This window comes from Cupressus sempervirens, chromosome 3 (assembly GCF_028749045.1).
Source record: "Cupressus sempervirens isolate cs-2001-9-10 chromosome 3, ASM2874904v1, whole genome shotgun sequence".
NCBI lineage: Eukaryota > Viridiplantae > Streptophyta > Pinopsida > Cupressales > Cupressaceae > Cupressus > Cupressus sempervirens.
In genome coordinates this window covers 191,820,238-191,848,065 of record NC_143120.1, presented here as the reverse complement: position 1 = coordinate 191,848,065, position 27,828 = coordinate 191,820,238, and the positions used below count along the sequence as shown (strand labels likewise).

The following is a 27,828-nucleotide window of genomic DNA, read 5'->3' as shown; positions in this document are numbered from 1 at the left end:
GAATATCCAATCATACTTCTCAATGGAGACCCAAAACTTTTGCTCAAATTTGGGCTCCATCATCCCCAACCACGCGAAACATAAGTCCACAAATCCAAGCTCAATGTGTCGTCAGGAAATAGTGTATCAAGATGTATCCGTTAGTGTATCAGGTGCATCCCGTTAGTGTGTCGGGTGCATCCCGTTAGTGTGTCAGGGTGCATCCCGTTAGTGTATCAGGATGTATTCCATTGGTGTATCGGGATCAAGCCGACAGGGTGTGTATCAGGATGTTTCGGAAAAGTTCTATTATTCTAGCCAACATGTTGTATGTGGCTGACGGATACCTTCGGGAAGGTTCCTCGAAAAATATTTATATCCCCCTTTGGGATCATTGTAATCATCGATCTCATAGCATCATAAGCATAATGTAATATCTTGGCGTATGCGAATATAATTATGCTATTCATATCTGTTATTCCGTTCTATTATCTGTATGCATTGATTTCTTTACCCAGTACGATAAACATTTGGCGCTGTTGCCCGATGGACCTGGAAAGGCAGGAAAATGAAGAGTAATACTGAATCAGCTGAACAAGAATATGAACAAGCTGAAGGACAAGGACGAATTACGCACAACACACGATGATCTAATTTTGGCGCAGCAAGCCGAACACAGGAGGAGGTTCCAGAAGATTGCTACCAACGGACGCATAAGCGCGGAAGCAGACTCGACAACAAGTTGAGTTGGTGGAAAAAGCACGAGAGGAGTTTTTGAATTGGTGTTCGCCAGGGGAAGAGAATCTAGACGGAAGAGAATTGACTCGCACGGCTCAAAGTGCCGAAGGAGCAAGAGCATGGAGTGAACTCTTCGTCCACAACACACTTCCAAAAGGGACAGATTCGCTTAACGAAGATCCTTCTTCACCAACCAACACAGCTGCCGGGATACCAAGCGTCAGTGTCAAGATACCGAGTGTGAGCGTCGAGATACCAAGTGTGAGCATCGGGATACCAAGCGTTAGCGTCGGGCTACCAAGCGTCAGCATCGAGATGGCGGGACCAAAGGAGAAATTGCCTAAATTTGATGGTGATGAAGCAGCTGATCCCATCCGACATTGTAAAACTTGTGAAACGATTTGGAGGGCCAATGGTGTAACAGATACAAACAAATGGGGGAGGCAATTTCCGGCAACCCTACGGGGTGTCGCAATTGATTGGTTTACTGGTACCAATCCACAAAGTTAAGCAATTGGGATGACATTAAAAAAGAGTTTTTTGCAGAATTTCAACTTTTGCGCGATGATAATGAAATTGTAGCAGAGATATTCAACACTAAGCAAAAGAAGAATGAAACAGTTCGGGTCTTCGCCAGGAGATTGAAGGACTTGACCAGTAAAATGGAGAATAAGCCAGCGGATGGACTCTAGAAAAGATGGTTCATTGAAGGCCTTCAACCGAAGTTACGAAAGAAGATGAAGATCGTGCTACCATCGACATACACTGAAGCGTATAACCGGGCAATGAAGCTCAAAAGTGAGCAGAAGACAAAGAAGAAGAAAAAGAGTAGCTTGTCCGATTCAGATGACGACAAGCCTTCAAAAGATGATAGCAGGGACGATGAAGGCAGCAGCAAGAAGGTCCGTGCCCTCCAGAAGGACATGATTCGGATGATAAAGGAGTTCAAGAACATGAACAAGGAGACTAAGGGCAATGAACTATGGTGCACGGAGTGCAAGAAGGAAGGCCATACGAAGGGATCCTGCCCGAAAGAGCAATTTTGTGAGATCTGCCAAATTATGGGACACTCCGTGAAGGAATGCCCTTTCAATCTGAAAACAAGAGCACCACAGCAAGTGTTCCTGACGCAGGAAGCGTCTGCAGGGAGCGGGAACAACAATACAGAGGGTGCCACGTCGGGAGGATATAGAAATAATTGGCGCGGTCAAAACAACAACAACAACAACAATAGCGGCAACAACAATAATGGCGGGAGGAGTTGAATCCAGTATGATGCGAATGGCCAGCCGATAGTTCAATGCCGTGCATGCAATCTGTGGGGTCACTTCGCCCGAGAGTGTACAACGACGAACACACCGAAGTTGTTATGCAGATGGTGTGGACCTGGCGATCATAACGATGCTAAGTGTCCAAAGTCGGGAGTAAACTTGATCACCGTCGAGACGAACGAAGAAGAGGTTCTGGCAATCACTCGGAAGCAAGCGAAAGTGTATCCCAACCCGACAGAGGAAAAGAAGAGACTAGACAAAGCCCAGGCAGAGATCCAAAAAGCAGCGCAGACAGAAACGGCACACCTGAGGGACACGCCTGGTACCTCCATACGGAATTGCACAAAACAGAACATCGTACGGCAAATTTTGCAAACGAAGGTACCAGTCAAGATAAATGATTTGCTTCTTACAATGCCTCAACTCCGATCCGCTCTCACAAATATGGCACCAGCTCCAAAGATACCAGGAGAACAAGGTAAAGGGAAGGAAATTGTTGCAGGTGGAGAAGACCAAATGTTGCTAGCCCTCACATCCGTACGGCATCCGGCAGTCGTCGAGATGGGGATCCTCGGACATGTTCTCACCGACACAATAGTTGACTGAGGGTCCAGTGTAAATGTCTTACCAGAAGACACCTGGAAAAAATTGGGATAGTCGACATTGTGGCCTCATAAAATTTAGTTGCTAACAATGGATCAACACGGCATTAAACCTTTGGGCGTCCTGATGGCACAGCCGGTGACGATTGGCGCACAACCACTCCTGCTGGACTTCGTCGTGATTCCGCTGAAGAGGAAAGGATACGATGCCATTCTGGGCCGAGGGTGGCTGATACAAGCTAAGGTTAAGCATGATTGGAAAAAGAATACCCTATCAATGGAGCGCGGAGGCAAAAGATTCATAGTTGACCTGCACACAAATGGTAGGTGAGGAGGCAGCATTGTCAGACTCAGAAGGTGAAAGTGAGGATGATGACGAGGGGAAGAAGAGAATGGAACTTGACAAAGAGGGAGCATTGAGACTGGAAGGAGGGTCGAGTGAGGACGATCTAGACTCATTGAACGGCCTTTTTCACTAGCAGATGGAGGATTATGAACTCTTTCCGAGCTGTAATATGTTAAGGGTCGATGAAGGTAAGAAAGCAGAAGGAGATGAATGTCCGAAGGATCACAGAGAAGCCGAAGAAGGAAATGAATGTCCAAAGGAAGGAAATGAATGTCCAAAGGAACACAGAGAAGCCGAAGAAGGAAAAGTGGTTACGGCTGAAGCTGAAGGGAAGAACATACAGTATGAACCTAGAAGAAGGAAAGATTCTACCGTACGACCGCGCAGAAAGAAAGTGTTACGACGAACCACAGATATAGCAAAAAAGTGTCGGCAGCAAGGAAGACACATCATACAGTCTGCACAGGAAACAATGAGGAAGGGTTCAATAAAAGTTGCAGTAGTACGGAGTGGAGGTGTTATTGACGGCCAGAAGGGGCAGCTAACGGAGTCCATGGTACCGAGCTTCGGGAACAAACTGGGCGATATGGAAAACCAAATGGACAGATCATGTACTTTAAATAAACTTGATGAGCGATGATCGCAGGTATAGTGGGCTACGAAGGTGACACAGAACAGCCGTAGAGCATGGCACAATAAGCACTTGAAACTGAATAGATTTCAACTCGGACAGTGGGTGTTAAAGTACAACGACCGGAATGAGATCAAACCAGGCAAGCTTAGCATCAAATGGGTAGGACCATACAAGATATTGGAAGTTGGTGATAATGGAGCAATGAAATTATGGATGCTAAATAAAAAGGAAGTGGTCGATGCAGTGAATAGGTCGAAGTTGAATGTCTACCACGAAAAAAGTAACGCACCTCCGTGGACGAACAATTGAGAAAAGAATGATTGTAAGTACTGTATATATGTAAATATTGTACATATGTCAGATAAGGAGTAGTAGAAGAAAGAAAAAAAAGAGCACTGTACAGTCAAGTGACCGTACGGCTTGGTGAATAAACAGTGACCACCGTACGGTGTATGGGTTCACCACCGTACGGCATAACAATCTCATTACCGTACGACCTTCAAAGATCAACCACTACATGGCTTGGAATGGAGATATAAGCCCATACGAACTCAGTAGGAGTGCAAGTTGTCACCGTACGAACTCAACAAAAGTGCAGATTGCCACCGTACGATGTTTCCAGTCACTCACCGCACGGCTTCTAATTCATATCACCGTACAATAATTCAATAGCGGTATCAAGGCACATAGTAGGAGAAAACGTGAGGCATTCATTCTGGAGGTACAACCACGTACGGTGTCCTAGGCTTGCATTACCGTATGGCCTTTCCCAGATAACATTCCTGTATGGCGTGTTGGTAAGTTGGATGCAGTAACTCAAGCCACTGTACGGCGTTGCAATATGTTACTACGCGGGAGCCTTTGTGAAAGTCGTTAAGTATGATTGATTGCACAGACAATACCGTACGACGTGGCAAGGATAGCACTATGAAGCGGCACACTGTACGACATAAGGTATTGGAAGGACTTGCATACAATGGTTATAGAAGTACAGTGTTCAGTGAGGAAGTGAATCGTACAATATTACAGAGTCCTCTAGGAAGGCAGTACGCAGGTCAGAAGAAGGGTGACAGGAGGGTTTCTAAAAAAAGAAAAAAAACAAAACGTCGACAAATCAAGAATGTTCATAATGCATAACGGATGATGCCAAAGGGAAGGGGAAGCATCAAGGGTTGCCAGAAAGAGTGTGGGATCAGTAGTAAACAAAAAAAAAAGAGTGTGTTCCATTCATTTTTTTATGAGTTTCGGGGTGCTAATTTGGTCTTGGTGGTGAGGGGCGCTGCCCCTTGACCCCGCCCTGTATCGCAACAGGGAGAGCGCCTAGGGCGCTGCCCCTCGACCTCGCTAAGGGCGTTGCCCCCTGGACCCCCAGTCGTTGCGGATATCAGTCGTGGGAAGTGTGACCAGTTGATGAGACCTAGAGCTGCTATAGACTTGGAGTGTCTGTGTACCAGAGGTAGAGAGAGCAAGCAAGTTCCTGGCAAAGTTGGTGCTTACAAAGAGAAGCAGGGTAGAGGCTGGGCAGGAAGCTCGGGAGACGATGGAGAAGGCTTGGGAGGAGATGGCCAACCGACTTGCCACCCAGCAAATTGCAAGGGAAGCAGCGGAGCATCGTTTGGTAGCAACACTTCAGCTCTTCACAGTTAGAGACATAGCCTTCGCGTTCATGATGTATAAGTCCATGTTCTTTTCGTTTTATGAATAATGCACTTAATGGTGGGTTTTTGTTGTCTAGTCGTCAGGAGACGACTTTTCTTTTTGGGGGGGATGATGTCATCAGGAAATAGTGTATCAGGATGTATCCGTTAGTGTATCGGGTGCATCCCGTTAGTGTATCGGGTGCATCCCGTTAGTGTATCAAGATGTATTTCGTTGGTGTATCGGGATCAAGCCGACAGGGTGTCTATCGGGATGTTTCGGGAAAGTTCTATTATTGCAGCGGACATGTTGTATGTGGCCGACGGATACCTTCGGGAAGGTTCCTTGGAAAGTATTTATATCCCCCTTCGGGATCATTGTAATCATCGATCTCATAGCATCATAAGCATAATGTAATATCTTGGCGTATGCGAATATAATTCTGCTATTCCGTTCTATTATTTGTATGCATTGATTTCTTTACCCAGTACGGTAAACACAATGCTCCTACATACAGAATTGCTAACTACCCTAGGATGCTCCTGCATTAGTTGGGCAGCCACTTCTTACCCCAAGGGGGAGGGCATGGGCGAAAAAAAGGTCATGATACACTGATCTGAGGCCTGGTGCTAGGGGAAAAGGAGTTGTAGCGTGTAGTCGCAGAGCCTCCCAAAGATAAAGCACGAGACACCTTAGATCTGTGTATCTAAAAAAAGTAGATAGGGATCGGCTCTCCCTAAACAAACAGTGGTTTCTCCCTCTAATCTCATGGTAGATGGGGTACTGAAAAAGAAAGTGGGTCTCCATTTCCACCTCAACCAAGGTACATAACCGACAAATCCAGTCCTCCCTATCAGTGTGGTGATTAGTCTGAATCTGAAGCATGCGTGAACCAACATAGAAGGAACCCAAGACGATAAGCAAGGCACAGATCTAGTGCCAAAACAAGTAGCTTGGGCACGTAATAATCCCATCTTGGATATCTAAAAAATGCTCAGCATAGAAGGCCATCCGCAAATGTATATTTATTGCTCCAGGTTGTGACGATGTAATGCTTGTATATGTCATCTGATATGCTCGTTCAACTCCTGTTGCGAGAGGAGGTGAGCGGGAGCATCCAACAAAAACTAAGAGGGGAGGTAGTCAATCTCAATTTTGATTGATCTCAACCGAGTCATGGCTTGAGCATACTAACATCGAGCACTAGTGGCAGTGTCCAAGTCAGCGACAACAACGAAGGAGCAATAGGCTAGGTAGGTGTAACGACAATGACCATCCATGGAAGTTTGGAAAATCACAAAAACGGTGAACAAACCAAATCTAATCAAAGATGGCCCTAGTCTGAAGGGATCAGCACCAAACTCAGCAAAAATAATATTGTGCAAGGTGGAACGATGGTATTTGATGATACACCAAAGGAAAAGCGTTAGAACTTGCTCAATCGAGGCCCAATCCGAGTCTAAGAGAGGACCCCACACCATAGCACCATAAAGCACAATCGATCTAACTAAAGAGTCCATGAGGGACAAATTGGAAGTGGTGTCCTAAAAGTGATGTCTGAAGCACTACCTCTCCATCATGGCAAGGGAGTCCAACACTTTACTAACCCTAGGTTGAATCGTGGATCTCAAGGTGAAGCATAGCCCAGAGAGCTTAACCGCGAGATAAGTATAAGAGGAAGCAATCTCTATCTCCTGGCCCTAAAAGTAGAAATGGAGATGCAAGGTCTTAAAATAGTTAAAGACCGTGACTCAAGTCTTACCTAGGTTCACAACAAGTTGGCGTAAGTCAAGAAGATGCTAACCCATCAAGAAGTCTTTGAAGATCATCTGGAGAGAAGGCCATAAGAACCACATCATCTGCAAAGAAAAGGATGGAGATCAAAACTTGGTGCAAGTAACAGCCATTGCTAGGGAGCAAGGAGTCCCTGACAAAGGCCTCGAGGTCATAGATATAAATGTTGAATAAGGTGGGTGATAGAGGGCAGCCTTGCTTCACACCTACGGTGCTTTGAATAGAATAGAAGAAACCCTCGGGAGTCTTGAATCTGCCCACCACAGTGTCATAGAGCCTCACAATAGTTGTTAGTAAAGTCTCAAAAATTCCAATGTTTCTAAGCTTTTGGAAAAGGACCACCCAAGGGATGGAACCAAATATTATGAAGTATGTAAAGGACTTTGACAATTTTTGAAGTTTTATCCCTGTTTTTCTACCTTAGGAATTTTGTCAAACACTTCCCTTGCAGCCTCAGTTTGCTGATGTTTGTTGTTTTGCTATGATTTTTGAATGCCAATGATATTGATGAATACAAATGATTGCAAAATAACTAATTAGAAATCAAAGTGATATGCAGCTTCTTTTTATTATTTTCCAAATGCAAGTACATGAAATTCTGATGTAAAATGCACACTTACAGCCAAGAGGTATTTTCACAAACACTTGGCATGCATCCTATGAATGACTATGCAATGAGACATTTTTACAAACATTTGGCATACAAACTGAACAGCTAAATTAAGTTGATTTCCCTTCAATTCTTCAATGTTTACAATGACTGAATACTTTGGTAACAAAAAGACATATATTACTTGTCAAATGTACTCATCTAAAATTGCCAAATGTAAATACCAAAAGAACTTGAAATAAGTAGCTGAGATGACATGCTTTTTGGCTTTGCTTTTTTCGGATTTTCTTTTTCGGACTACTTTTTCGGATCTGCTTTTTAGGATTACTTTTTCGGCTCTGCTTTTTCACTTTGCTTTTTCGGATCTGCTTTTTCATACTGCTTTTTCGGCTCTGCTTTTTCGCTTTTCTTTTTTCGGATCCGTTGCGAAAACTGAAACCTTTCTCCTTGCCAACTGATGTCAAAAATTAGATGCACGGGCTAAACAAAAATCACTGAATGTTGTCTCCCAATTAATCACAAATGAATTGGCTGAATAGCAATTCCTCCACTCCCAACTAGGGTTGATATCTCACAACCGAAATTGGCACTTTAGAGTCTTCAAACCCCCAGGCAAGTATGCAAGCACTAAGGCTCTCAGGCTCTCAGCACAACAGATGAATATGCAACTCAAGATGTGTAAAATGACCCCCCAAAGGCTCCTTATAAAGATTTCACAAGCAACTCCAAGAAGCTTCTAGAGGAATCCAGCACTTTATTCTTTTAAGTGACTTTTTGATATTTTATTATGTTAGTCACTTTAATATTAAATCAATTAAATATAAAGTTACTTTTTAATATTTCATTGTTTAGTAACCTTATAAGTAATCAATTTAATATATCTTTTCCCCCTTATTTCTTCCTTTTTAGCCTCCGGGGAAAATTAAGGCTAAAATAAAATAAGTTGCTGGTGTCTGTCAAAAAGGGGACATTACAAAGTAATTGCTGAAATACTTGCTTGTATTAAATAGAGACCAAGAGGTCTATATATACAAAAGAATAAAGCAATATTTCCTAAGGAAACAATCGTAAAGAATAGAAATATTCTATTCTAGCTAAAAGAAAACTAAAGAAAGCTAACAAATAACAACAGCTAACTAAATATTAGAAACATTCTAATGTTTACAATAGATTACAAACAAATAACCATTAACTAATAATAGAATCTTTCTTATTATCGTAATGCCCTCCCTTATGGATTAATCTATCCACAACACCAAGTTGTTCTCTGAATTTGACAAACTTATCAGGACCAAGAGGCTTGGTGAGAATATCTGCACTCTAATATGTTGTAGGAACGTACTGCAAGTCTATTGTCCCATCTTCAACCAGTTGTCGCATGTAGTGACAGTAAACATCCACATGCTTGGTTCGTTCATGGAAGACTAGATTTTGTACTAACTTGATAATGCATTCGTTATCAACAAACAAAGTGGTCATTCCTGTTGGTGACATCTGCATATCCCCAAGCATCCGACGAAGCCAAACAACTTCAAAACCTGCCTTCATTGTCCCTCTCTATTCGGCCTCTGTAGAGGAGAGAGAAATTGCTTGCTTCTTACCGGTCTATGTGGTGGCACCTGATCCTAAACTAAACTCATATCTAAAAGTTGATTTTTTATCATCAATAGAGCCTTACCAATCTGAATCTAAAACCCAAGGAGTCTAGGATTAGAACTTCGAGAGTAAAGAAGTCTGTAATCTAAAGTGCTCTTCACATAATGAAACACACGCTTTGCTGTCATCCAATGATCAACCTTAGGAGCTGTCATAAAGCATGAGATATAGCTAACTGCGAAGCTGATATCAAGCCTAGTAGTAGAGAGGTCGATGAGGCTGCCTAGTAGTTGCTTCTATGTAGTATCATCAACGGGAGGAGAATCAGACTTTGCTGATAACTTGAGACCTTTCTCCATGAGTGTAGATGCGGGCTTGCAATCCTTCATACGGAATTCGTTTAACATAGCCCTGGCATATTTTGATTAAGAAATGAATATGCCAGAAGATTGTTGCCAAACCTCAACACCTAAGCAATAATGCATGAGCCCAAGGTCAATCATATCAAAAGACTAGCATAAATTGCGTTTGATTCCCTGAAACAAAGATGTTGAACTGCCAGTGATGATCAAATCATCCATATAAATAAGCAAAAGGATGATGTTACTGTCAGTAGTCTTGATGTACAAATTTGAGTCTAAAGAACTCCTCTCAAAGCCTTGATCACTAAGGTACTTATCAATTTTTATGTACCATGCCCTAGGGAACTACTTTAAGCAATAGATAAATTTCACTAATCTGAGAACATGATGTTCTTTACCAACAACCTTCAAACCAAGAGGTTGCATCATGTAGACCTCTTCATGGAGATCACCATTCAAGAAAGCACTCTTGATGTCCATTTGATGGACCTTCTAGCCAAATTGTGTTGTCATGGCTAGGACTAATCTGATTGTGCTCATCTTTGCAATAGGAGCAAAGGTCTCCTCATAATCAATGCCTTGACACTGAGAGAAGCCCTTCGCAACTAAATGAGCTTTGTACTTATCCAAAGTACCATCAAATTTGTATTTGATTTTGTCAACCCATTTGTGGCCAATGGGTTTCTTCCCTAGTGGAAGATTAGAAAGGATCCGAGTGTTATTTTTTAGCAGGCTCTGGTGTTCAAATGTCATGGTATGTTCCCACTTTGGAATTCCTTTAGCCTCAGAATATGTTTGAGGTTCAAACACACTATGAATGTTAGCCATGAGAGCAAAGTTAACAGACTTTGTAGGTTTGCTCTTTTTCCGAGCAGTTCTCCCATTAATGAATTCATCATCACGAAGATCAGCAAGTGTCTTAGCCCACCACTTAGGGCAGAGAGGAGAACAACCAACATTAGTATCAGGAGATGCTTGGTGATCAAGTTCCTCATCAGAAGAATCTGGATCAAACTCAAGTGAAGCATCTACAAATCAAGGTGATCCTGTAGGAGAAGTTGGAAGTGTTTGTACAAGGATCACTAGTATAACTAGAGTTACTGGAGCCCTCCCATCAGATGGACCTAATGGAAACCTAACTCCCAAATCATGAGCCTTCATAGGTTGGTCAACTGGATAAGGAATAGGAGAAATAGGCATGAATGATCCTTGCTGCTCATCAAAGACTACATCACAACTATACAGGAGACGAGATGTCTCAATGTCAATCGAGCTATAGGCTTTGTGAAGACTATTGTATCCAGCAAGCATGAGTTTATAACTCTTGGCATCCAACTTGGTGCGTGATGCATCAGGGATCCAAACAAAAGCAAGGGAGCCAAAAACCTTCAGATGACTGATCCTGGGCTTGCGACCTGACCAGGCCTCTTTCGGAGTCTTACCATTGATCGCCAGTGTAGATGACCGGTTCGAAAGATAAAGTGCACTGTTAACTGCTTCTACCCAGAACTCCTTTGGAACATGTCTGTGTTCGAGCATGGATCGAGCCATTTCGGTGATTGTTCCGTTCCGACATTCAACTATATTGTTATGTTGTGTTCTATGGGGTGTGGTTGATTGGCATTTGATGCCATGAGCATAAAAGAAGCTAGAGAATTCATTAGGAAAAAATTCCCCCCATTGTCTAACCTAAGAATAATAATAGATTTCCCAGACTCTTTTTCAACTAAAAGTTTGAACTTCTAAAATACAGGAAATGCATCTGATTTCTTTTTAAGAAAATACACCCAAATTTTTCTACTGAAATCATCAACAAACAATAGAAAATACCTGGACCCAAGAACAAGAGTGGCCCTAGGGCTGCAGATATCGACATGAACAAGATGAAGTACCTGAGAAGCTCGCCATGAATTGCCACTGGGGAAAGGTGTGCGATGTTTCTTCCCAGCCTGGCATGCATCACAAACTCCAAGTTGCTGAGTTTGAATCTCTGGCAAACCAAGGACAAGCTCTTTCGAGCAAGCTGAGAGAGATAATGCACATTTAAGTGCCCATACCATTGATGCCAAAGTGTGCTAACAAACAACCACCAAGCAACCATAGCTAAGTCCCAAGAATCACCAGAATCAGTAAGTCAAAAAAGACCATGATCCTCAAGACCCACTGCAACAATAGATTGAGTCACCTTATTAGTGATGGTACACTAATGTGAACTGAAGGTGACATCCAACTGTGGAGAATGTCGCAACAACTGACTGACTAAAAGTAGATTTAGTTCCATCCCTCGAACGTAGTACACATCAAGGAAAATGAGATTCCTCCTAGTAGACTGAATCTAAATGTTGCCTTTGTCAACAACAGTGTACTCTTCTCTGCCACCAAAAATAACAAAATCTAAATAAGGTTGGTAGTCAGTGAACTAGTCTCTATGGTGGGTGAAATGACGAGAGGCACCTGAATCAATGTACCAAGCAGACGACTTTACATGATCTACTGGTCTTTTAGCCATGAAGGCGTAAAAGGCAAATTATGTCTGCTCAGTGTGCTCTACACTGTTCGCTTTGGGCTGCGAACCTGATTGCTTAGATTGGGCAACTAAGTATTTTTGAAATTCAACCTTCATGTGACCAAACTTGTGGCAATAGTTGCATTGATTGTTCTTCTTTCGAGAGCCTTCTGAATCTAGAGGAAAGGATTTCTGCTGAGAAGATTGCTTAGACTTGTCTTTATCCTTTTGAAAGAATTTAGCAACAAAGGTTTGCTTTGTGGAGGTGGAGTTGGAACCGCTACCGAACTCTTGTTTCTAGCGATCTTGCTAAAGTAGAAGTATGCAGAGATCGGTGAACTTCAAATCAATACCAGAAGACGTGATGTTGAGAGTCTCGATAAAATGGTCATAGGACTTTGGTAAACTCTAGAGAGTGATAACCACAATGTCCTCTTCCTCCATCTTGCAACCAATGGCAAGCAACCGATCACGGATTTCCTGAATCCTATTCAAGTGAGCCTGGAGTGAGGTTTGCTCATCCATGATAAGAGAAAACAAAGTGTTCTTCAAGAAGAAAGCTCTGCTTTTGTCAAAAGTCTCATGAAGATTCTTGAGATGTGCCCATAACTCGACAGTTGTCTTGCCGGATGGAATATTAAAGAGTTGATCATCAGCTACTATATTTGACAAGCATCACCACCTCCCCATTATTCAAATCCCATGTATCCTAATCAGTACCAAAGGCAATCGGACACTATGTAACAACTAGAACAATCTTATCAGTATTCCGCTATTCAAAAATTTCTATTATCCGCTACTTCCAAGTGCCATAATTCCAACCATTGAATTTTGAATTGCTCTCAAGCAGAATATTAGTCAATGATGCCATAGGACGTTTTTCAATGAAAAAACGTGAAAATCTGTGAAGGCTAGTTCTTTGATGCAAAACACAAAACAAACAAAAATGAAAGACCTAGAAAATTTGAAGGGGTACCTAGAAGAGAGCTCGAAAAACCTAGAAAGAATATGTTGTCGATCTCTAGATCCGCCAGCTCGAAAATCGAGGCACCGAGAAAATTGGACAACCCAATTGAGCTCTCGAAAAACCAACCAAGAATTTGTAATCAAAAAAATTTCAAGCCCAAAAATTAGGGTTTTGAACAAAAATGGCCCTGCTACAAAAAATGGTAGAAATGTGTAGAAAAACATATGTCAATTGCAAAAAAATGGTCGTAAGAAGCAGATATCATAGAAAATAATTTCGAAAAATATTGCTCTAATAATTTCAAACAATAAATTATAATATTGCTCTGATATCATATTACGAAGTAATTGGTAAAATACTTGCTTGTTATTAATAGAGGCCAAGAGATCTATATATATACAAAAGAATAAAGAGATGTTTCCTTAAGAAACGATTGTAAAGAATAGAAATATTCTACTCTAGCTAAAAGAAAGCTAAAGAAAGCTAACAAATAACAACAGCTAACTAAAAATTAGAAATATTTTAATATTTACAATAGATTACAAACAAATAACCATTAACTAATAATAGAAGCTCTTCCATTATCGTAATACCAAAGGCCTTATGAAAGTCTACAAAATAGCTATAGACTTTTGCCAAGTGGTGTCAAGCCTCCTCAAATATAACCCGTAGCGTTAGGATATGATCCATGGTCTAATAGTCTGTCTAAAACCCAGCCTAACCCCAAGCCTCCTCAAATATAACCCATAGCGTTAGGATATGATCCATGGTCTGATAGTCTGTCTAAAACCCAGCCTAACCCCTAACCCAACAAAGTCTCTTGTTGAGCTCTCTGGATAAGATAGTGTTTAGCACAGTGGCATAAAATTTGGCAAAAGTGTGACCAATCATTATGCTCTAGTAGTTTACCAAGGTCTGAAGCCACCCCAGTCTTATGTATCGGATAGATCACATGCCTCGACTAAGAATCCGGAAAACTTGCGCACACCACCCAATTAAAAAGTGTGGGAAGAAAGGAGCCCAAGAATGAGATATCAAGCTTGAAGAGCTCAGCATGAAACCCTTCCTCATTTTCCGCCCTACGCATCTCATGGATCTGACAGCCTCGTAAATGCTAGTGGAGGTGAATAAGTGGCAATGGGGAGTGGGGTGAGGTGCATAGAGGGTTGGTCAGGAATGTCATAAAGAGTGGGGCTATGGTTGGTGAGGGAGCGGAGGTCAAGGATGGAGGGATGGCGGAGGAACAAAATGCACTAGAAAAGCTTGGGGTTGTGAATAAGCGTGTCACGAAAGGATTTGCACTACAATGTGATAAACAGTCGTTTCTTATGGTGAAGAAAGCGATGGTAGGAGAGTCGCAGCTGAGTATAAATGGGGGAGTCAGTAGTAAAGGTTGAGCGCAAAGAGCAGCAGAAGGTCTTAGAATCATCATCATACCAATGGTTGATAGGGCAGGTGTTCCGGCGCTTGGGATTGAAAGAGGGAGTAGTGCAGTGCGAGATGGAGAGGAGAGCCAACTGCCTAATCGCAACAGCCAATAAGTCGAACATGGAAGATGTCTAGCTAGAATCAGAGAAGCAATTGGGGGGGAGGAATTGTTTAAGATGAAGGATGAAGAAGTCGGGGTCGCTCTCAAGAAAGCAGAAAAAGGTGTGAGGGTGGGTCACCACAAACAGGGAATGAGCAAGGGGAGGTAGAGAATGGGGGGGAAAAGTGGAACACGAGGTTAAGAAGGGCATGATCAGCTAGCGTAAGGCAAGAGATAGTGAAACTACGAACAAAGTGGGTGAAGGAGGCACAGGTAAGAGCATAGTCCATCGCGCTCACACCACCACAATGATACTAATGATTTATTTGGCTTAGGCCCTTTGCCAAGCAAAAAAAATGATTACATATTGAATTAAGCTTGGTAAACAGCAAACTGATATGCAAATGAGAAACTGAACAAAAATCAAACATCCTAATCTACATGGTAAATTTTTAAACATTTTTCAAGGAGGGAAATATTTGTGAGCTGAAGTGGCATTTCCAGCTATAGGGTAAATACCAAGGGAGGTACTCGATATGGGATACAAATACTGTTACATCCCAATTTTGGCCCAATTTTAGATATTCCTTTATTGTGTTCGTTAAAATTCCAAAGTTCATCGACGACGATGAAACACAAGGGAGAGGGTATGTTACATCCCAATTTTAAATATCCCTTTATGGTGTGGTGTTTGTTAAAATTTCAAAGTTCATCAAGGGCAATGAAACACAAGGGGGAGGGTATGTTACATCCCAATTTTTGGCTCAATTTGAAAATGTTCATATAGTCGTAGAGGTTTCATGTGAAATCAATTGATAGGTAAAATTAGTTATGATCAAGTCAAATGGTAAGCTGGTTAATCCTTATAGTTTCATATGAAGATGACATGTTAGTTAATCATTATGATGCTATTATAATTTTACCTTGAAATCTTGGAAAGTTGGTTATTCATCATAAATTCATGGGAAGTGATATGGTGGTTAGTCATTATGATGATTTATGAAAAATAACTTGTTATAGTAATTGTGATTACATTGAGGAATGTGATATTATCGTGGAGTAATTCTTTCCTTGCAGGAGCACGTATCATTTCGGTGTGGCTTCTTCCTTTGAGAAAATTCTTAATCCAATGCGTTGCCATTCATTGTCAAATCGAAGCCTTTTGGAGAAAGCCTTCCGCACATTCAATCGAAGCTTCATGTATTTGCAAATCCAACCAACACCGGGTCATGTTGTTAACCTTTGTATATGTATCAAAATACATTTTGCATTCAGAATCGCCATGCTTGGCTGAAGCAACAAGATTTTACCATGCTATTTACTGATTGAACAAGAATCGATGATCTATTATTTTCCTTTATAAATGAACGGCAAGACTAGGCCGATATGCATGTTTTTCTATTATGAAAATGATATTGAAATATAAGCCAGTGCAGAGCAACTTATACAGGAACATCATTGCCATATGTTTCCTATGATGAGCAATCTATATTTTGGAGAATTAGATATGTAAAAGTATGCCTTACACCATTGTGTTTCTAGCCAACTGAAAGGCAGATTATTGAATGAATTTAATAGAACTGTTTTTGTGATATCAATGCCAGAATGGGCAGATAAATTAGCTGTTATTTTCATATATATGTTTAAACCTTCTCAGTTTATTCCTTGTTCCAATGCCAAGAAGGCAGAAAAGTTGGTCATACATACTAAGATATGATTACACATTTCTCTTTCATAAGCCAAGCCGGATAGGCAGATTTTTTGTTGTGATTATTCTACTTTACACCACCCGATGAATCATCCAAGAAAACTAGTATGGTCGAGATGAAGGGTGTGAATAATGGATACTCCTGCACAATAAAAAGAAAGAACCATCAGTAACTCAAGCAACTGATTAAGATTTGTTTAAAACCAGTGTCAATTCATGGTAGTCCAAAGTGAAGGTCTTGTTACCTAGTTGAATGGTGGGTTGCTACTCTAACACCAAAATGCTCAATGGTTGGACAGTGGTGTCCAAGCCTAATCCCACGATAGCGAGGGCCTTTCTCGGTTGAGATTGTGCAAGGATACTCAAGGGTCCATGATTGGGAGGTTAAGCCCCTGACAATTGTTCTCCTCTCCACCAGATGCCAAGACTTGCACAAGACGGTAATATGATCTACATTCAAGCCTCTTCCAGTAACAAGTATTCTACTTTTATGATCTTGGTAATATCAGGTTGAAGGTATGTTAGATGGTAAATATTGTTTAATTAGTTATTCCCTTCAATACTTAGAAATTGGTTTCCTTTTCAATGTATTAGAAATCAATTAAATTAGTTGATTGAACATGAAATGTAACTACTTGAATGATGTTGATGTTTGATAGCTTGTGTCAGATAAACATATATATAATTATATGAGATATAAATATATGAGAGAAATTAATATAATATATCTATATATGATTAAATATATTAATATATTAATTACCTTATTAACAAATAGACATGTCCCATGAAGGGATATGTCTATTCACGGCTTATACTCAATATAAATGTAAATGATTATTGCATTTGGAAAATACATATACCAACAATGGCAGTGCTCTTACATTTGCAGTGATCCCGAAAATCCAACATGGTATCAAAGCAAGGCTGCAAATAGAAGAAAACATGAGATATTGCAAAAAAAACGTATACCTTAAGATATGAATTCAAATAAACATCCAAAGTGCAGGAAATTTTGGATTGCTTGTGAAAGAGGCTTGGATATTGGTGGACTCAGGGCCTCATGAGAGCCTCATGCTTGACGCCTCTCCATTGGAGATGGAGAGTATAACAAAACTGAATCATGTTTCTGATTGCGAAGTTATTCTCCCCTCTAGGTTGTGTTGGATGATGTCATCAATCCTCAAACTTTGGGGCAATTAATCTGCTTATTTCTTTGGAGAAACATGTATTACAGTGCAAAGCCTTGGGAAACTCAATCTTGCACTCAAATGCACAAAGACAATTGTAAATAATAGATAATGGAGTTAAAACTGGGGAAAGGGGAAAAAATGTAGGGTTTGTAGTACATACAAATAAATGGTAGTGCATTGTCGAATCCAAGGGAAGAGGAGGCAAAGAACATAGCCATGAGATGAACGAAAATGACTATAAACTTTCAAGGAATATATGAATTGCGACATCTCCTGATAATGTGTTATGCGGTGTATTGTGTTTATCAAAGCTTGAATGAGGAACTTTGTTAAAAAACTGAGAAAAATGACAAAGTTTAAGTACCTATCACCATGCAAATTTTACTTACAAACTACATGAAGATGAGCAATACTAAAGCCCATTTGCTATATATTAACAAAAAAAAATCAAGCATTTCCATTTGGTATGGCCTGTGCATAGAATTCAGAACCGAAGTCAAGGCGAGTGAATTCTTTGATAGAATACGTCTATTCTCATTAAAAAGAAAATGATTGTGGGATATAAATAGATTATGTCGATTGGGTTTGAGAAACTTTAAAGAAGTTGAAATGGGCATGTATGAATCCAAAGCCCTTCCCAACTTTGAAAACAAACAGCAACTCCAAAATAATAAATAGAAGATCAAACCCTCAAATGTCATCAACATATTGACTTAGATCGTTCACCAATAACTTAGGCATACTCTCCAAGTTGTGTGTCATTGGTGGTCCCCAACACATGGTAGTTGATTCCTCTTATCTTTTGGCCAATATAATTACTTGTACTTTATTTTCATTTCATGTATGGTCACGCCAACAATCCGTAAGAGAAAAATAAGGGACCCATAAAGTCCAAACTAGACAAACCCCTGTTAACTCAGTAGAATGATGACAATACACGATCCCCACGTGGTAAGAGGATCAAATATATGTTCTCTTGTACATACATTGGTGGCCAATTTATAAACAAAGAGTTACATTTTATCTTTGTTTATTAAAACACAAAACTTATCAAATGATATGTCTCTTACAAGGAAAAATATTATTTTTAAGATAAGGGAAAAAGAGGGACATTGAGATGGAGGATGACATTTAATTAAGGCAATCTTGAAGGAGAGGGAGCAAATAGAAAAATAATTCAGTCAACCTTTGGTGATCACAATCATATTGATTCAGAGGGAGTAAAACATGTTGAAATGGATTCTCTGGCGATCAATAAATTGTAGCAGTCAAGAGGACAGTGATTCATGATTATACCTCATGATTATGTGATTTTAATGGGCCTACCCCTTGTGTACATATGAGGAAGTGACAACTTCCAAATGATGTCACTTGTATTTGCAAAAGTTCTTGTAAGGTGACAATCTTACAATAACTTGTATATGAGATCAAACAAATTGAGTATATAGTGAATGTCTTGCATCTCAACATTTTGGAAGGCCATTACTCAAAGAGTACTTGGTGAATATTATTGATATTCTAGGAGGCCAATTCTCTTGATATCAGATGTGATATCAAAGCATTTTGAGTACTTGGTGAATATCATTGATATTCTGGGAGGCCAATACTCTTGATATCAGATGTGATATCAAAACCTTTTGAGTACATGGTGAATATCATTGATATTCTAGGAGGCCAATACTCTTGATATCAAATGTGATATCAAACTTAAATTTGAGCACTTGGTGAATATCACTGATATTCTAGGAGACCAATACTCTTGATATCAGATGTGATATCAAACCTTACTGAGTAATTGGTGAATATCATGTATTCTAGGAGGCCAATACTCTCGATATCAGATGTGATATCAAAACCTTTGGAGTACTTGGTGAATATCATTAATATTCTAGGAGGCCAATACTCTTCATATCAGATGTGATATCAAAACATTTTTTAGTACTTGGTGAATATCATTGATATTCTAGAGGCCAATACTCTTGATATCAGATGTGATATCAAAACATTTTTTAGTTCTTAGTGTATATCATTGATATTCTAGGAGGCCAATACTCTTGATATCAAACCTTTTGAGACTTGGTGAATATCATTGATATTCTAGGAGGCCAATACTCTTGATATCAGATGTTATATCAAACCTTATTTGAGTACTTGGTAAATATCATGTGTTGATATTCTAGAAGACCAAAGCTCATGATGCGATATCAAATGGTGGAAATATTTTGAAATATCAAATGAGATATCGTCAAAATCTATCATTCCTAATATTATCAATGGTGTAATATATGTCTTGTGTTTATCCTCCCTAGAGAAGAGGGAGTGTTGATGTTTGATAGCTTGTGTCAGATAAACATATATATAATTATATGAGATATAAATATATGAGAGAAATATATATATATATATATATATGAATGATTAAATATATTAATTTCCTTATTAACAAATAGACATGTCTCATGAAAGGACATGTCTATTCATGGATTATACTCAATATAAATGTAAATGATTATTGCATTTGAAAAATACATATACCAACAATGGCAATGCTCTTACATTTGCAACGGTCCCGAAAATCCAACAAATGAGATAGGCTTACTTGATAGTTGTTATAACTGTCCTTCATCCATATGAATATAAATATGAGTGTATCTTTTATTTAAATTTTAATTGTCATAATTAGAAATGGGAAAAAGGAGATGTTATAGTGATTTTGTTGCCCTAAATGGTATGGTTATTACGATACAGTGGTATAACTTTTCGTGCCCTAAGCAATATATGAGAACTAACCTAGGTTTTGCAAATGTTGACCTAGGCGGATTCCAGTTTTGGAATTTAGGGTATAGCAAACTTAAAATCCTCATTTTGGTTTTTATTTGATTATGCCTTAATTGAAATCAAGATTATTAATTAGTTATATGGATCAAACTAAATTTTGAATAGCCATATGTCCATAGGCATGGCAATGTAATTACATGTTGAAAATCTTGTTTACCTAAATTGATTTTCAATGTTTAACCACTTGTTCTGATTGAATACTCCTTCAATTGTTAGTTATGATATTTCAGTTAAACCAATTGTAACCGTTAATCTCTTTCATATGAACATATAAAATAACTATTATAACTACCTTCTCATAAATATGAAGTAGTAACAATATTTTTATGATATGCTAGTTGTTAGCTAAGGCCCGAGAAAAAGGGGTTGTTACACATAATAGTACCCGATATGCATACCACGAGTCTCGGTACGCATTCTATGCAACCTTGAGATGTGTGTGTGCGTGCGCACATTTCTGTATGTACACACATACTTATGTATGTCTATATATAGATACAGTTGTCCCCCTACAGTCTCCGAAATCGAATTAGGTTCCATCCAAACATCATTCTTTATCTAGGAGACCCATAGAAACACACTGGTAAATAGTTACACGGTGGTTGAAGTTAAGCACCTTAAAAAGACTGCAATATGCTCACATACTATTTAAGATGGATGTTTCGGGAAAGAATAATGTTTTTAAAGACCTTTTTTCACTCATTTTGTCGATGATTATAATTCAGTTGGTAGTTACCAGGTGGTTGAAGTTTCAAAACTCTAAGATTCTGTGATACAAATGCTATTTGAAAAATATGTTTTAAGGGAAACTGATTGTGGGCTTTGTAAAGTGTTACATTTCATGAAGTTTCTTCCTCCATTTCTCTCCGTTGATTCATCCAAGCACATTTGAATGATTGTGCAAATATTTACCTGCGTGCATGACAATCCATCCAAAACACTAGATTGGTCAAAAAGATTCTCTCCCTTATACTTCTGGACAGTAGAAACCGAATGGCACTTAGGGACTTATTGCTCTGCATATACTCGGATCTACCCCATGTTTACCGGCACCTCAAAGGTGAACTCTATGTCTGCACTCTTCAAGAGGCGAAACTTGCAAAAGCAGAGGAGAGTTGAAGCTCAAAATTAACAACAGAAGGCCCTCCAAAACAAGGTGACAAATATGGAGCGCTGAATTTGATCTTGATGTTAATGATTCACTCTTAAAGCAATTAAAGATTGCAGTAAAGCTCAGGTTTAGCTCTGTGGTCTCAAGCATTATTTTTGCTTCAGCGGGTGCTACTGAAATCATTTCAATCTATTCATTTTTGTTTAATAACCTGAAGAACAAGGGTCGGTGTATTGCCTACATTTTAGTAGATGGCAAATCCAGCCAGTTGTTATGATTTCAATTTTCATTAACGCCCCTTTCACTTATATTCTATGGTGTCAAAAATAGAGCTCAGTAAGTTTCTCTGTACATTTCAAATATTATCCAAGTGAGAAAGATCAGAAGTTTTATAACAGATTAGGGCATAAAGCTTTTCTAAGTTTACCATCGGAGAGAATACAGAAAAGATGAAGACAGCGGGAAAATACCTGGCCACAATGTCAAAAATATAGTCCGGGTCGTCGGGAGCTCCATAACTAGCCTGGATAGTGTTGGTCAGTCCTAATCGCCTCGTGATAGAAACCTCTCCAAAACCCATGTCATTGTCCATATCGGTGTCCATATCCATTTGCTGTTTATACCTGGGCTTGTTTGGCTGCCACTCTTAACCGATTATAGCTTCTTGTGGAGAGTCTAGTTAGCCTTGGAAATTCCTAGTTTGAAGACGCTTATATATACCCTGGGTAGTACAACGGCTGTTTTTTTATCGCATTTATAATTAAACGGGGAGTGGAGTGATCTACCGAGATTGGTACTCCATTTCAATAGACAACTCTCAATTCTTGACTTCTCGTCTACCTTTTCTCTAGGTCCTCAACATAAAAATACTAGCAACTCTCAATTCTTGACTTTGAATTGACTTTTAGTCTAGCTTTTTTCTTAGTCTTTAACATAAAAATACTAGCAATCACGTCTTGGGGTACAATGAGTACACTGAAGAAATATTAAACATAAAAATACTAGCAATCGCACCTTGGGTGCAACGAGTACACCGAAAAAATATTAAAGATCAATTTAAAAATTAAAAAATTGGTATTTTTTTTGCATATATTATACAACTACTAAGGTAACTAACTTATATTGTCATAAAAATTGTCACAAATATATATTAAAAAATATTGATCACAAACTTTTAATACAAAATATTGCAACAACCCTAACCCTGTTCTTGACATAAACCTTAACTTTTATCTTAATTCAAACTCTAATAAAAATCACAACTTCATCAAACAAAAGACAATCATATTCTTAAGCCTAACCTCAACCTAAACTTAACCTTAGTACTAATCAAAATTCAAACCTTAAACATAATACTAACTATAATGTAACTTTCCACCTTAATCATATTAAATCTACCTCTAATCATGATAGTAACCACAAAGTAGATAATGAAAATAAAATGAATGAACACAATAAATTGTTGATAATTGTGAATAATTAGTAGTACCACAAAGTAAAGTAGTAAACAAATGTCATTTATGTCAAAATAAATATCTATCTTGATATTGTGATTTTAAATAAGTCATTTTCCACTTAAAATCAAATGTATTATAATCCAAAAATAAAAGTAAACCACAAATACATTAAAGTTATCATATTTCTATAATTCATTAGAAATGCATGACAATTTTTTTGGAATTTAGATTGTCCATAAAGTTTTAACATCAACATTTCTGAAACATTGATGCTAAAAATTTAACACAATCTAAATTCTAAAAATTTGTCATGCATTTCACAAAGACATTTTAAAATATAATTTTGATACTATCCAAAAAAATTTATATATATGATATCTTTTTTTGTAAAAAAAAGTTAAAATAAAATTAAATATTCTCTAACCTTTGCATCTTGACTACATGGGATGCAACTATATCTTTCATATTGTATGAATGTATAGGCCATTGATAGTAATGCGCAATGATTTTATTTTTAAAAAATTAAAAAAAATTAAAGAATCTATGAAGTCGCGGGAGGAAATAGTGTTTATATTCAAGCTCTCATGCATTATCATTGTTGCCCAATAAAAAATAGAGAGAAGCAACATTCAAATTTAAAAAGAAACTCAATGCTAAACTTGGTACAATAGAGTTTTTAAAATGATGAATTTTGTAATAAATGTTTTACGTATACAAATTAATTGTGCTTTCAACCGATACAACCGACATCTATAGATTAAAATGTAGACAAACTTGTGAAAATTTGAAACTTACTTTTTATTCTTAAAATGTTTCTTGAATTAAAATATAGTTATATTAATTAAAAAATAATGATGTTTATGAAAATAGGAAACGGTAGTGGATGGTTTTCCCACTTTGTTGTAGTTTATACATATAAAAGGCAATTACATTGTTAAATATAAACAAATATGTGAAAATCTTGGATCAAAAATTAGTTATATTAAGTGAATTTTAATGAAGTTAGCCATGGTTAAAGGAGAAGAGGGGCTATCTCGGTGAGGAAATTACGTCGAATTAAGTTTTATCTGTTTTGAATATGTGGTCGGGAATTAGGTTTGATCTGTTTTGAATACATGCCCAAGTAGTGTTAATAGGAGACCCTTAAAGTTAGTTTCAATCGTGTGAGAGAATGATGGGAGGAGACTGGAAGGTTGGGATTATTTCAATCGTCATGCCACCATTTTATGCATTTGAAGTCATTGATGAGAAAGTGAACTAATTTCTTTCAGTATAGTATGCCTTTAGCATAAATATAGGTGATGTGGTACAATTATTTACGTTAGATTCATTTAACAATTAAAATATTTTATTAATTTTAAAAATTCTTAGATTTTATTTATATTTTTAAATTTATATTTATCAGTTGTTATGTGTATATTATGATGGTTAGATTAAGATGATGTGGTTCTTGTTACAAAAATTCAAATTTAATTAAGGGTTTGTTTCATTGGGAGAATAGGAAATGGGAATAGGAATTTGTTATTCTGGAATTTGAATTTAATATTTTAGATTCGTTTGGCTTGACAAAATTGAAATTAGAATTACAATTGAATTTTCATCAAATGCTACCAAACTCGTTCAACACTTTTTTAATCAAATGCTACCAAGCTCATCTGGTCAAATGATGAATTTCCAAGGAGTTGATGGAGTGATAATATGCATCAATCATGATCATACACGTCGAGTGGAAGAGGAGAAGATGGAATTGCTTTAGCTTGTGTTAATAGTCAGATGAATGATAGGCCATAGAGAATACTATGGCGTTGTTGTCCTTGTGAGAGAATGCAAGAAATTGTCTTCTCTATTGGGAAATCCCACACAGAGGCTCGAACATTATGTCTCTGATGCCTTAGAGCAGAGAGTCCAATGCAACACTCTCGACATGTTAAGCAACACACCTGAACCATTTTCAAATTTTGCTTTCAATATTGATGGTGACTTTGAGAAAAATGATTCTTTTCATAGCATTGCTTACTATATTAGGGTTTTGCCACATATGAAAGTGTTATAATGGCCCTTAGGAATTTTTTTTCTTCTCTACCTCTCTGGATCTAAAATTTCCATCAAATATGAAAAATTCAAAATCAGAATAGGAATTGAAATTCCAATCACACCTATTTAGGTGGAATAGAAAATGCTCATTTTGGGGCCAAAATGGGAATGCAAATTCCTATTCCCAATTTCAATTTGGGGCACCTAAACTGAGGATTTGAAATTTTGAGAATTTGTTGATTCCTATTTTAGTTCAATTCTAGCAGCCAAATAGGCCCTAAGGGTTTGGTTGAATTCTCATTTTTGAGATGAGGTCCCTTGTTGTGGTCTCATCAATTCATAACCTTTGCTAGCAGTGTTCGACTTAGCCAAGTGTTATAAGCCCAAATTTATAACCTTTGAAAAGTGAACAATGAAGCACAATAATATGTCTAGATAAGGAATAGCTACACTTCTGAATATTAAACTTTTGTGACCCCACTAAACAAGTGTGGATGCAAATATCAAATAAGGATATAAGAGGTGTCTAACAAAGTGAGATCTCATGTTTCAACCACATTAGTTAAGACAAAGTTGTAAAATTTTAAGTGGAGAATTGAGCAATGTGAATAATGTTATCTTTGAGTGCATGTTAAAAGCTAATTGATTTTAAAAGGGCATCATTTACACTAAGATTTCCCTTAAATACCACTTACAAAGTAATCTATGCAATATGATAGTGGGTGTGAGCTACTAGCCTATTATATATTGATTTGAAAATTTCTAATAAAATGAAGTAGATGAGAAAATCCAATGGGAATAAAATTCTCATCCAAAAGTGAAATGAAAAAAAAATGAAAAAATGTACATGAGATGAAGATAAGTGATAGAAGGAAAGACTTGTGATAACCCTCTAAGGACTACCTCTAGCACATGGTACAATGAATGAACAACCCACCCCCCCCCTCCCGCACAAGAGAGGAAAAAATAAGACTATGAAAACCTTCATAATAAGATGCTCAAATGTTCCATATGATGTTCTATAGAAAGAACCTCGAGATTATATTTTTGAAGCACCTCTAGATTTGATGCAACAAGAGATGTACAACAAGAACAAGAGAAGTCGTGTATTGTTGAAAAGAATCCCTAGAGGTTCTTGAGAAACCAACTCTAAGCTCAAAAAATAGTAGTAGATAAGGAGATTTGAATGCCTATCATCGAATTACATTTGTAATCCTTAAGTGATTAGTGCTAAGGGGAAAAGCTAAGGAGGGATGTAGAGGTACTTAAATAACAACTCAAAAATGTCATCAATGACTCAACTCAAGTCACACCTCTTGATCAATATTAGATCACTTGGATTTGGCATAATATAATAATAGTGTGAAATCATTTTCAATAGGTACGAGGCAAAAACATATTCACTTTGCTATGTTTTCAGTGAATACTTGAATCACTGAGTTTTCAAACCTAAAGGATCCATCCAATAGAGAGTTTGAAGGTGATTGACATATTGTGGTTAGTAAAAATAGAAAATAAAGATTGGAAAGAGAGGCTAGACATGCTCTTGCTACTTTGAAACCATGCTTCCATATACGAATGGTGTGAACTTCTCTAAAAAAATTCATGGTGAAATTTATAACATGAGGCATAGCCCCCCCTCCCCGCCCCCACCAACACCAACAAAGCGGTAATATTTCTACCAACATTCGTAGGGTAGATCTTGGCATCCCTATCATGCTCCTTCAAATATTACAAATTTTACGTGAAAGTCTAACACCCCTCCAGGGAACCCAAAGGAAATTAACCTAAAGTTTCACTAAGTGTGTCAAACATTTTTTTAAGATAAAGATAATAACATCAATAACATAATATATAGCGAAAGCAATAACTCACATACATACAACCATCAAAATAGATTGCATTTCTTAAGGGTCTCATGACATTGAATCACATTTAAGTTTAATTTTAATACTAAATCAAATATATAACAAATCCACATCAAGAATAATTACAAGTATGAATCCATTTAAATAATATACAATTATAGGATGCCACTTGGCAATAATCAGAATGCATAATCATCCACTGCACAAGTCCCAGGGTATGAAAAGATCAATGAATATATACATCATGAATAAAATACATTATCTCATAAGATCTATGATAAACAAATACAATAAAACAAAATATAACCATCCAACAAAAATATAAGATCAAATAGAAAGGATCAACTGCAAAAATGCATCTAGCAACGACGTCCAAAAGATGAATCTCAATAGTATAAGAAAAATGCACTACACCCTGACCTCATGGTAACCTAAAAGGTTCACTCGCACCATGCTGAGGAGATAATCTCAAGTCCCATATAGGTATCAATCCAAAAAGTCAAATCCAACATCTCAGTCAAGGAGAACCTAAAAGCAATCTAACTCAAGGTACCAAGACACATATGACATCTAAACCCAGAGGCAACAATGACACATAGGAAATCTACTATGTAAGTGGGCAAGTGTCATTGCATGAGCCAACTCTAAGGTTACTTTGGTAGCCTCTCTGGACTTTGGCCCTCTAGTGTCTCTATGAGGCACCAATATCCTTTCATACAAACAACGCATACTAATGAAGCAAGGTTGCAACCAAGCATTATCTCTCCTCCCTGTTGTCAATTAGGATTGCGCATATAGTGATGTAAAATCTAGCCATCCTGTTGAAACATGGAAACTCTCTCGGATGGTGGGTTGTCTTAAAACGAGAGACATGAATCTCTAGAAGCTAGGCCAGTTCCTAAATTGTGATCACCTAATCCAAAATTAAATGCAAGATAAGGGTAAGAAATGAACAACAAGTAATGAAAACTAATCCTAAATGAGGTGATACACCGATGGTTTTGAATGTAACTTTAATCAAATCAACACGGATTATGAAAGATACAAT

General features: G+C 38.0%; 1 protein-coding gene across 1 annotated transcript in view; it reads right to left on the bottom strand.

Annotated features, from left to right (window-relative positions):
• The window catches only part of LOC149565463 (Transducin/WD40 repeat-like superfamily protein), a 204,729-nt gene extending 182,621 nt beyond the window's left edge, over positions 1-22,108 (bottom strand). Inside the window, exon 1 of the mRNA XM_089818994.1 lies at positions 21,892-22,108. Within this exon, the coding sequence (XP_089675120.1) occupies positions 21,892-22,031 (140 nt within the window). The 5' untranslated portion in view covers positions 22,032-22,108. The remainder of the gene's footprint in view (positions 1-21,891) is intronic.
• Between the last annotated feature and the right edge of the window lie 5,720 nt (positions 22,109-27,828).